Source organism: Sphaeroforma arctica, assembly GCF_001186125.1.
Source record: "Sphaeroforma arctica JP610 unplaced genomic scaffold supercont1.118, whole genome shotgun sequence".
Lineage (NCBI taxonomy): Eukaryota > Ichthyosporea > Ichthyophonida > Sphaeroforma > Sphaeroforma arctica.
This window is the reverse complement of record NW_014040440.1, coordinates 28,900-41,752: the sequence shown is the minus strand read 5'-3', so window position 1 is coordinate 41,752 and position 12,853 is coordinate 28,900. Positions and strand designations below refer to the sequence as shown.

The following is a 12,853-nucleotide window of genomic DNA, read 5'->3' as shown; positions in this document are numbered from 1 at the left end:
TATATGTTACTAAAGTATATATACTATAGATAAATTTAGATATTTACATGCTCGTGTGGATTTATTTAGTTTTGTATTTATATATCTTGCACACATTGCTTTGTCTTCATCCGCGTCAAAATTTCATTTGAGTGCGCATGTAGTTTGTAGATGTGGTTATTTTTCTTCATTTATATAGGCCTTCTCATTTTGTTATATCCCTGTAGAGTCATACACACTTTTATTTATACAGATCTATATATTATTATATCAAATTGGTTGAAATCGACATTTTTAATAGCATTCAAAAGCTTGTTTCGAAGTACTGAATGTTGTTCTCGTCTTATAGGCTACATTTTTTTCCTTCAAGTAGCCACCTACATTATACTCCTGATTTTATTTTCAATGATGCAAATTCAAGCTATCTCTATGCTACGCCAAGCCACCAGTATTTTCCAAAAGATTGGAGGGGATAGGCTTATGGCGAGTACATATTATCTTCTACCTGTATTCATCTTCTCGGTTAACTGAAGCCCACTACGCTAGAAATATAACGAAAAAGTAGTAGTGCGAAATACGCGATGCCCTCAGATTTACCATGTTTTAGTAACATTCGAACCCCCATCAATGTCATATCATACAGAGGCAATGCAGCTGATGGTGGAGGGCGACAAGTTCGAGCTGTACATTCCTTCCGAACTCGCCTACGGAGAGCGCGGCAGTGGCGCAAAGATACCCGGCGGTGCCGCCCTAGTATTCACCATTGAGATGCTCGAAATCTTGGGTGATAAGGTGGATGCGTGGAAGTGCAATGTAGTCACCAAGGAACACTGCACGGATCGCGAGAACACGTACATTGACAAGATGAGCGCCAAGGGAATTGACGACAACCAGAAAGAGCTGGAGCGTGTGACAAAGATCAACAAGGGCAAGCTCAAGCCCGAGCTGAAGAACTGGAACTCTGTGCGCATCAAGATTCTGGAGGGCTTGGCGACGCCCAAGAGCGAGAACGAGGCTGTGGATGTGGCTGAGTCGGTGGACAGTGAGGGAACGAAAGATGAACTGTAGACAGTTATACAGTTATACAGTAGAGTGTAGCGTAAGCTATTTGTAGCTTATTACTTAGGCACCAGAGATCTTCATAAAAAGTAGTCATATAGTTGTGGTTTAATCTATCAACTGGTAGCGCATCAATTGGACACTTGTGATTTTCAGAACGACTGAGTCGTATAGAGAGTGAGATATAGTGACTCTCCTCGTCCCATCAAATACAAAGTAATGATTGGTATAAAAGTCGCCACGCAGAAGTGTGAATCATGGCATGACATAATTTTGAATAGAGAAGTGTAATACCCCTCTCGAAGTCTAGACAAGATCCTGGAACGGAAGGCAGGTATTCAGTGAGAGCGTCTGTGATGAAGACGAAGTGTTTATCGAAAGTCTGGGAATCGTCATAATGGTTTTGTATATAAACGGATGCTCCTCGGATATTAATATACCAGTGTTCCGGTTATTTCTCATATCTGATTTCCTTCCCTAGTTCACCTGGTTTCGACAACATGGATGTAAATAATACCATTTGCTGGTATGAATCTGCAGAGTATCATTTCGGCACGATTCGTGGACACTCCTGGGACACCATAACCATATCTCCACGCAGCCTTGTGGATGGGGCTCGAACAATTTAACATCGTACGTTGGCAGGATAATCAGAAGTGTGATTTTTTTTCCCAGATTGATCTCCCATAATCAAGGTGCTGGGTATGCCTACACTAGCCCATCCTGAAAACTCGCTGTACTGAGGATAAAAGTCAAGAGCACGTTCTTCTGTATCCTACAAACAAGAGCGAGATTGTAGTAGTGCAAAATGTTGTCACATCCAATCACAATGCAGCTGATTAATAAGAATACACCGCATAACAGTATAAAATCGAAAATCAAAATGGTACAGAGACACAAAGCCACGAGCGCCATTGCCTACTATTGTGAGCACACCTTAATACAAACAAGCGACGCTTCTGAAATCGTGCTCGCAATTATTAACAATTAAAGTAAAGACGTTACTGCGGATTTCCATGAATTCACATATGCTACCAGTGACAATTAAACTTTATTTATATACTCCCAATGATAAAACTTCATTGTGGAGGTTGTTCTTCATGGCAAACCTATCCTATGTAAACGTTGTTCCATTCGACATTCAGATTCGAAGCTTCCAATTCTGCTGGACTCATATTTCATAAACAATTGATCATATTAATATTCCTCTGACAATTAATCGTTCTCTACTACAGGCTCGTCGGTAGGGGGTATTCTCTCGCTGTACACCTGCGATGTACAAATAGTATAAGGTGATCAGTTTACATATCGCGAATAGTGCCCATAACACCAATGCGAGCATATGTGTGCCCAGAGAACACGCATATCTCCCACCGGATATTCTTCTCAGATGATATAACTAACTAGTACCACCAAATACCAAACGGCATGATTTTTTTTGGCACGTAAATTAAGTCGTCAATCTCCAAAAATCACATCCTTCATCTCGACGTACAACTATCTAAACCTCCTAATTTTCAACAAATTCTAGCATACTTCCAACAAAAACTTACATCAACAATCTCTGAACCGGCGAATAGTGTAGGACCTTTCTTCCCCTCGACACACTCTGCGTCAATCAGAACAGCTGTGATGTTTGATCCTGGAGCCTCGAACATTGATTCTGATGTAAAAGGCAATCAGATGGAACATGATTTAAGTACAGCTTTAAATAGAGATCGACGATATTGAAATACGTATGCCGCTGCATGTCTGTTATGGGGTTGCTGCTTGCACATACATGCCAACTTCCATTTCACAATATATATATATATATAATAGTCATATACAGACATGTTGACTTGATAAGTAAAATATCGACTTTAAGAAATGAGCAATATATATGACACTTTAGCACTGTCTCGATTCACAGTGGAAGGGTCACAAGCAGTGACAACTAAGAACACTAAACAATGCCAATGCCTTTTCTACCACACTGTCTTAAGTACAACTGTACCATATATCTGCACCACTTACCACCCGCGCGGGTTATCCTTATGTATAGCAGCAACTATGGGCATATACACGATAGGACATTGACTTGATCGACTAAGCAGTTATGTGAACTTGGACGCATCAACATGACATAAACATACATACATAAAAATACACACACACACATATATATATTATGCCTATACATACATACATACATACATATGTATATATATATAATATACATAGTCATTACAGAAGGAAATTAGTACCTAACAGCAATCGCTCCATGGTAGACTTCAGTGCTCTCGCGCCTGTTCGTTTCTCGTATGCCTCGGTGGCAATAGCTTTCAGAGCATCATCCGTGAAGAGCAATTGTATCTGCAAAAATTAATGGGAGTGACAGAACATATAATTAATCCTAGAAAGCTCATGATAAATAAATAAAAAAGTATGGTTTAAATGCTATCAACGAGTCGTTAATATGGCGCAGATTGACGGTGGGTGCAATATCTTATCAGCACTAGACCTGTAGTAAGCTCTGAACACTCGAAACATCTTCCTTCTATACCACCGTTGGGTGTGTTTGCGGCAACATGAACTACACATATATCGAACAGAAAACAAAAACGTTCCAGATACCGTTCAAACGCCGAACGTCAATAAAAACCAAAAACAAACACCCGTGCAATACAACGGAAGTGAGGTATGATCCAAGCAAAGAACCAAACGATCCCTTGGTTCTACAAAGAACTAACGATCAACTATTGAACATGCTTCCAGACAAACTCCATATGCAGGTTAGAACTGTAAATACATCTGCAAGTTCGAATTTTAAATGTGCGCCGCAACTTACCCCGTCCATCTCGAACAAAGCGTGATACTGCGCTACAGCTGCATTCTTGGGCTCTGTCAGGACTCTGACTAGCTCCGACACACTGAGCGTGTCCAAGCCAACGTGCACAGGGAAACGGCCGACAAATTCTGGGATCAATCCGAAGCTCACCTAGAGAGGTAAAGAAAAAAAATGAAGCCAGTACATGTAGGTAAGTATAAGCTAAGACGTCAGCTATACATTCCCCAATGTTATGTATTAGTTAGTCTCTATTTGAGGGTAAAGCACGTGATTGCCAAATCAAGCACATCACAGTTGCACATGAAATTGCAACTGCTACTGTTTATATGTCCACATATATATATATATATATATACACGATATGGCGTTACGCAGATGTACACAATGTATACGTTAAAATATACACATCGCATAGCGCTTAAATAATGACGCGACATTTTTAGTCCAATTGTCTTTGGTCAACACAGGACTGTTATATCAATGGTTCGACGTGATTGTCACACATTTCAATAATACAAATACCTAATAACTCCGACATGGACAGCGACTCAATGAACGCAGTTGATCGTTTCACCAGGACTAATGTATTTATGGCTGACATAATTGCCACACATCTCAACCCACATATCCAACGACATCGACACAAACACGTAGCTTATCGCAATCTCCGTATACTTCAATATAGTTTATGATTTAAGCGCATCATGACACACCAGATCCTCGGGCTGAGCCTCCTTCATAGCCTTGTCATCGGTCATGCTCGAGTTGCTAGGGCGATGCACAGTGGCGCCAAATCCGATGCCGGTGACCTTTTTCCTCTCCTGCACTATCTTGTCGAGACCAGGAAAAGCTCCACTTCCCATGAACAAAATATTTGATGTATCTGAAGTCACATAGATGGTATAATTTATAAGTAGAATTAGGCAAAGTCTGAAAGTAGGTCACTGGGAAAAGGATGCAAATGCAGGATACTTGGTGCATCAGTGCAGTGTCCCAAAGTATAAAAAGGCGTCATGTGTATGTGTGTGCATGGCATTGGGACTTAACAGAATCTATTCCGATAGAATCGTTTTGAGGGATAATGCCATATATAAATACGAGGGTCAAACTCCCGTGCGAAGGACGGCGGGCACTACACTAATATAGTGTGACAGCCCAACGGTGATACGCAACGGATATATATATATATATATATATATATATGCTATACACATGGCGTTAAAACCAATAAGCCATAATATACATACCAACTTGTATGAATTCTCCCCTCGGGTTCTTACGACCGCCCTTTTCAGGTACGCTAACAACGGTTCCTTCAAGCATTTTAAGTAGACCTGTGCAAATGGGTGACAGAGAACATGTGTTCAGATTCAGCTCAGTTAACGAACTAAGATTGCCAGAAAGCGGTCATAAGCTAAATGTAGATATTCACAGCTCACCTTGCTGCACACCCTCGCCACTGACATCTCTAGTAACACTTGACCCCGATGACGTTCGTCCGATTTTGTCGATTTCATCCAGGTATACGATACCTGTGCATGAATGATGTATTATTCGTGCAAATAATAAAATAGGTAGATGGGATCTGAATATGTTGGACCACAAGAAAACTATACCGCAAAGTAAAGCCAACACTTCTTGGTGCACGCAGAGTTCCCAATAGAGGACGGGTACGCCTTAAACGACTAAGTGAATTGTACGGCAAAAACAATCGCCCGAAGACTGAAAAACGATATAAGATTCGCTTGCTGATCAAACAAAGTACCTCTCTGTGCTTTCTCGACATTGAAGTCAGCTTCCTTCAAAAGTTTGAAAATCACACTTTCGATATCCTCTCCAACATATCCGGCCTGAAAAAGAAAACCCCGATTTTCTTGATGTCAGATAGATTTAAAGACCATCTAATCCGATAGCCCCATCAAGGAAACAGAAAAAAAAGGGAAGCAAACTACATGTATTCATACCAGAAACGCCCATAAACAAAATAAAAATAAAGCCGGCACTTTTATGCCGTCCATACTTTACAGCGCATACACCAATATAATTATCCGAGTGACACACGCGTTCACCTCCAAAAAAACACAAAAAAAACGACACCTATCATCTGACGGATCTTGTGCAGAAGAGTAAACGAATTAGCGATATATCGATGAGCCCAACCCCTGGATATATATATATATATATATAATGTAAATGCACGCATAAATACCTTCAACTAAGCCGCACTACCCACCTGAGTCAAAACGGTACAGTCACACATGGCGAACGGCACATCCAGGAACTCTGCAAGGGTGCGCGCCAGAAGTGTCTTTCCAGAACCAGTGGGACCAAAGAGAAGGATATTGCTCTTATCAAACGTCAGCTGTGCCTTCGAAGAAATCGTCGGGGATGGAGCACTGCCGGTTGAGCCTGACTCTCCGTTAGCTGAACAGTTAAATAAATTGAAGGCAGTGAAATAAGTGGGGCTATGGAATTCTACTGCAAGATCTAGCTGCGAAACAGTTGAGCCTAACTCTGCAATAGCTGAAAAACCATGTATACTCAAAAATCGAAGACAGAGAGATAAGTGAGGTTAGAGGGATGATGTAAAACCTATGCGTGGAACGGTTGATCTAAACTCTAATCCGTCGGAGTGAATCTTAGTCATACCAACGTGAGTCAGATGAAGGGATAAAGTTGTACGGACAGAAAGATGAATCCCATATCAGGATCGTGGTGTATTTAACCCTTGTAAAAATCTGGCTCAGATAGCCAGTACACGCTAGAGAACTGTGATTTAATACTGACAACGATCGCGAGAATTCTACCGAATAAAATACAACTAAACTCCATGAATCGTTTCACGAATGACCTACAGGTATATCTCTGGAACGACCGTACAGGTGTACGGTCGTCTCCGAGATATGCGAGAGCTTGGCTATAGCGGGATGATATGCTTGTGCATAGAAACATATATACATGGTGTATACAATTCATGCGGGGGGTCAATATATAGGTCTCACAAGGAAAACACTCTCAGAGGGTTTAGGCCGTCTCCACACACTGAGAACACAAGTATGCACACCGATTTCAGCCTCCTTCTCGTTCTCAAATATCTCTTTAGCTTCCCATTTGTATCCGTTGTGGTCATCTGGCGTGAGGAAACTCCTGTCGCCTACCTTCAGCACAGTGCCCTTGGTACCTTCGGCCGGGGGTGGGGTAGCCTTCCTTCCTTCCAAATTGCCTGTGCAGATCAGAAGTACAGGTTGGTATCCATGTAAATATCCAAAACAACAACAATTGAGATCACTATTTTAGCCTACACTAGTATCGATTTCAATTTAAAGAATTGATGTACAACACCGCATTCCCAAAATTATATACCCTCTGCAGCTATATATATACACATTAGGAATATTCACCAGTGTTCTGCCCTCATTGGCAATATGTCACAAGTCGAAATTTCATCGATAATAGGACCTTAACTGATATTGCGAAACCCAATCTTTCGATCACTCTGCTCTTGTGGAATTTCGAACAGCAGTTGGTAGTCGAAGTGTCACATAGAATCAACTATCAGATAGATGCCAGTCTTCGTGTCACCAAACACATAACAATGCAGAAATGATGCTCAAACTATTTTGGTAAAGCTTGAAAACATGAATATAAAATACAGAGATAGTTAGTGAGTATTTATTTACCATAACTGTACTCCATTTCTGAAAAAACCGAGTTCTAGCCCGCGACCTAAATAGAGTTGTCAAACAATAAAAAAATCGCTACCAACTTACCTCTGACACGTTTGAAATGATTGTACACCGCAACGGAGAGAACCTTCTTGGCGTGGTCCTGTCCTATAACATACTCGCCCAGATGCTCGCGGATCTGTCGTAGCAAAAATGCGGTGATCAGAAATGCGTACATAGGACGACACATATTCGCCAATACTTGCAACTAGAAAGTAGCAAGGACATGGTATTGAGACAGGTGCATAACATTGCGTAGCCGTATGTAACTCAGTCGAAAAAGTACATTCAAAAACGATTCCATTCTAGGAGCAAGGTGCACTAAGGCACGATATGAGAGCGATGAAGTCAGAATTTCTCCTCGAGTGAAGAACTATAACACCGCACATCCATAAAAACAGACATAGCGATCATATCAGTTTAAATAATGCAAACCGAGACGGTAATGTACGAACACAAATGAGCTCGTAAAACTAAATTATCGCAGGACATGCGCCACGGAAACGAGATCATCAAAACCATAGACTCCTCGAGAGACATTGATACACACAAAACGAGAGAAACCATGATACATGCGAAAATTATAAGTTATACAATATATATGGAAAACGCAAGAGGTCGGTAACCTTTAATATATATAGGCACACGCACACACACACACACATATATATACGGAAAACTTTAATGTGGTTTACACTAACCTTCTTGGGACTTCTCAAGTCACCCAGTGACGGCTTGGCTTCATCTGAGTCCGAGGTATCGCCAACGTTGGGAATGTCGCCTTCAACGCCATCCAGTTTAAACAACTTGTTGCAATTTAGACACTGAAAGATTTTACCTGATTCTAAGTGGATGGCAAGAACGTTATTCATTTAGCAATTGTACATACAAATCAACAGAACGGGACGAGATTCACACACGTGATGAGAATAGATCCTTGGAACAGTCGACAATACTGTTGGAAACACATAGAATTCAGGTCGCATAGCTTAACTATGGGACGGACGGTTCGGGAAACCAGATGCACAAACATCCTCCGCACAAATATGTACTTAAGTCAAAATGGAAACATAATTGCTTAATTTTTTTAAGAACACAGCAAGTATCACAGTTTCTACTGATGACCGCAGGTAGATTCGGGGTTCAACATGTACAGCAACAGCTGAGTAAACACGCAGGTGTAATGCAATAAACCAATAGCGCCACAAGCAGTGTTCGAGATGCCAATAAGTACAAAGACTTCAGCCACTGAAAACAGAAACAGTAGACTCCACGACATCATATACAGCAACTATAGTAACTACAACATATCTTACACAACAAGAAAGGGACCAGGGCTATACAACACTCTCCGTCTACTCATAAGAGCAACCCTGGCACATGTCCTGTATACCACAGTGGCCTTCAATCAGATATAACACTCCACAATAGTCTGAGACTGCTAACCAGACACAGGAACAACGACTCATGCACACACCGTAATCACATGTAGTCCAAAGTGATGAGATAGAGACAATGCATCATATTGACACACCGGACACAGCAACGATAACGCTCCTCCAATGATGTTCGCCCACATGCACTTCGCAGTGCCATAGAAAATAACTACTTGAGACAGCAACATCATCCTTGTTGGACAGAGTTTGTTGCACACTACAATCAGTAATAAAGTATAATGTAACGAAACAACTTGACTACAGGGATGCATACACATTGTACTGGATAGTCACCTATCGGAAACAGCAACAGTAGCCCTCGTTTAACAGCAAAGATTAAAATAACTAAAAACAGATCGACTAAGAGGTATAACTCACGTGACAGCTACCTATCTGAAACACCAAGACAGCCTTCGTTTTGAGATGGTCACACTGCACAAATCACTCGCTAAAACAACACACCAAAACAACCACTGTGATAAACAGTGAGGATTGGACATTCATACGGGGTACAGAATATCTACCTACCGGCGATAGCAACAACCGCCCTTGTTTTACAGTGTTCGCACTGCATATTAGTAGTCCCAGTGCCCTTGCCCGACCCACCGCCGCCACCCGCAGTAGAGTCGTCAAAAAGCGCAGCGGACGAGTGCAACAGGGACCGGAAGCTCAGGTTGACATCATTGTGTTGCTGTCCTTGTGTCGTTGTGTTTCTGCACACGTACGGCGTGGAGATTAAACTCACATCTACATGATAGAGATATCAAGAATATAAATAAGTAAGCTGACATATGCAGAAATATCATATTATATATATATATATAATAATAATACTAATAATAATAATATGAGATTGAAAGTAGATCATTAACTTGTTGGAAAGTGGAGAGCTAACGGTGTTGAGGGAGTGACTTTGAGCAAGCATCCAACTGGATAATTGTCATCGGCCCAAGCTTATCCGAGTGCCATGATATTACAGCTGGTGACTCTGGATGATTTGTATTGAACTCACGTGATCTAATACTGACTCGAACTGATGAAACGAGTTCGGACCTAAGTGAGCCAGCAACAGTGTGAGTACATACAGGGTAGATAGACGTGAATCGTAGATGGTTAAATAAAACTAATTCCACGGAAGTGCATATCCGTTAGATGTTCATCAGTATGCTTGATAAAAATTGCAAAGTTTAAAACGTGCCACTGTGGAGAAAAATATAAGACGATACAATTATAAACTGCTGCACTCGCACACGAAACAAGTACAACGACGCAAAGCACCAAATTGACAGTTTATGCAAAACTGAACGCGTACAAAAAATTCTATTATATAATAAATACGAAGGAGTGGTATGAAATACTTACGATTCCATACAAGATATACGATAATTTGTCGTTCCCTGCGTAACATGTCAAATTCATTTTTGATACACTACACTGGTTAAGGATACGTCAAAGGCGCTCTGCACTTACTTTTAGAAGCGACTTTCGAAAGCCGAAGCCATGCAGCCGACTGTTGCCTGAGTAATGAAGCAGCTGCCATCTTATTTAATCAGAAAAACTTTCGACTTTCAAGCAAAGTACCTGACGAATGCGGATGACGAGAAAGAGGATGTGTATAATATAGTCTAGTTAGTATCGCAATACATACAAACCAGCCAGCTTCTATTGACCATATAAATATATTTCATCAGTTTGTCTGACGCTGACGTTCATCCCAATTCCCAAGTCATTTCGTCTGCGAAATAAAATAATAATACGAGAAGAGTTGAATATTTACTTGAAGAGAGAGGATCCAATCCGTAGTCTATAAATAGAACTTTCAAATGACGAAAATTAAAATCATCATCATTTTAAAACATATTTTCTAAATTGACCCACCGAGACCCGAATAGGAATATTAAAAATAAATAAATATGTATGCACTGGTCGTTCGAATATTTACGAACGTCTAATTTTTTTATTTTTTTATTTTTTATTTTTGTTTTCTAAAAATAAAACCAAAGTACCCTATGCCAGTGCCTGGCCGCTGGCCGCAACAAAAATGGCGTGTAAATATTTAGAGAAGGAAGTGGCCTGTGTACACTGTACGCTGCACATGACAGTCCACAGTCCACACCCTCTGTGGCCTATTTAGAAAAGGAAGTAGCCTGTGTACACTGCACATGACAGTCCACAATCCACACCCTCTTTTGTGTTTGATTTCAGAAGGCTATGAGATTTGTGTTTTTGTTAGCGCCGGGGACATGGGAAGTGATCAGTGCTATATGAAGTGATACAGTGTCTTCCTTCACGGCTTCACAGCCATGGCCTTCAGGATAAAGTCTCTCTAAAAATGACTTTCTCACTGAGACTGCAACTTTTCCACGGAGACTCAATCCAGAGGGCCATGTCATAACGATGTATATTATACTGTCCTCGGTATTCGGTAATCATAAATTTGGTTTGAGAGAATGTAATCCGGCTTAAAAATAAGCACACACTCCGGGAGTGGCACTTTAATCAGTGTATTGAACAAGATATGTGCAATTCTGCGCTGGAGAAGTACAGCATAGCCATACAACGAGATTCTTCACAACAGCGATGCATATTCACACTCAGTACTATCGTACTATCGACATGGGCGTGACAGAAATATGACATGGGCGCGACAGAACTAAACACACTTTGTGACCAGGCCGACAATAAAAAAAATTATGCGCTGAGAAGTGCTATATATCGATATGACGAGTATCTTCGCAACAATATATGTACGCAGTCCAGTCGCACTATTGACATAAGCATAGATTTTGGCTATGGCAGAAGAATACTGCATTCAGCTATGTTCGTCTCCCCCTGTCACTGTGTATATATTTATTTTCTCAAAGCTATGTACTAGGGCAAATGGCTGAAGACGTTGTCACAGATGAATTGATTTCAGACTGGGTCACAGTCCGCCAGGGCACCAGGCGCTGGTCATCAGTCCTTCAGCTCGGGGAGGGGGCGTCGGACTCGGAGAGGCTTGGATAGTGTCACCCGGGCCCGTCGGCCCCGTCCCAGCGGCCAACGACTACGGACAAATTCCTTCTGGTGTCGACAACCAATGGTATGCTCGAATTTCTCTAAGTATGGTAATTTACAATTTTTTTACCTATTAGAAAAAAAAGTACTTCATCCAATGTATGTATGTAAATATCAACTATATATAATTATATTGATTTCGTTACCTTTGGTGCAATAGTAAGGCGAATTCAGTTGTCAGTCAAATTGTAACGATGGCATACATAGGTTATATGCCACCTCAAGCTCGAGGTCGGGGCCAAGAAGACGCCTGGCAGGATTTTGGTAGTGAGGTGAGCGGTGCTGTGAAAAGCAGCGTCACAGCTGGTATGTAGCGTTCTCGTGATTATTATGAATGCTTATCTATATTATAAAACAGTACAGAGTGAATGTGTGCGAAGTTATTATGTATGGCACAACTACTTATAATTCCTTGTAAGATATTACTGTATGGGACAAGATAGATGTCTGGTAGTGTGGAAGGCTTAGTTGTATACACGCTATGAGGGTTGCCATGTGGTGTACGTGAAAACATTATATTTTGCCTGAGTCGCTTTGGAAATCCTAGCGCCGTGTTCTGTGGTACCTGTTATGGTCCTACTTGTTGTTTTTTGTTTATTTGGCGAGAGAAAAGATATAGTTTGAACTCGTACAAGCCATGCGGATTGGATTTTCAATTGCTTTTCACTCTTTGTATAATTGATCACGCTTGACTGCCGTTTGCACATTGTATATTTCTGACTGCTCTTCATAGCAGATCTTTCCAAAGAAAATGATTGATACTGTCG

The 12,853-nt window shown here is 41.0% G+C and overlaps 2 protein-coding genes across 2 annotated transcripts in view; one reads left to right on the top strand and one right to left on the bottom strand.

Annotated features, from left to right (window-relative positions):
- Positions 1–1,047, top strand: part of SARC_02587 (hypothetical protein) — a gene marked incomplete at both ends in the record, with an annotated part of 3,185 nt that extends 2,138 nt beyond the window's left edge. Inside the window, one exon of the mRNA XM_014303636.1 lies at positions 623–1,047. Within this exon, the coding sequence (XP_014159111.1) occupies positions 623–1,047 (425 nt within the window). The remainder of the gene's footprint in view (positions 1–622) is intronic.
- Positions 1,048–2,050: 1,003 nt separating this feature from the next.
- SARC_02586 (hypothetical protein) lies at positions 2,051–10,660 on the bottom strand. Its single transcript, XM_014303635.1, has 14 exons — positions 10,500–10,660; positions 9,558–9,776; positions 8,295–8,437; positions 7,639–7,732; positions 6,933–7,091; positions 6,102–6,292; positions 5,634–5,718; positions 5,308–5,400; positions 5,116–5,202; positions 4,582–4,751; positions 3,869–4,018; positions 3,285–3,393; positions 2,592–2,701; positions 2,051–2,307 (listed from the first exon to the last, which is right to left on the bottom strand). The coding sequence occupies exons 1-14, from the start codon at positions 10,567–10,569 to the stop codon at positions 2,254–2,256; spliced, it is 1,734 nt and encodes a 577-aa protein (XP_014159110.1). The 5' UTR covers positions 10,570–10,660; the 3' UTR covers positions 2,051–2,253.
- Positions 10,661–12,853: the final 2,193 nt, after the last annotated feature.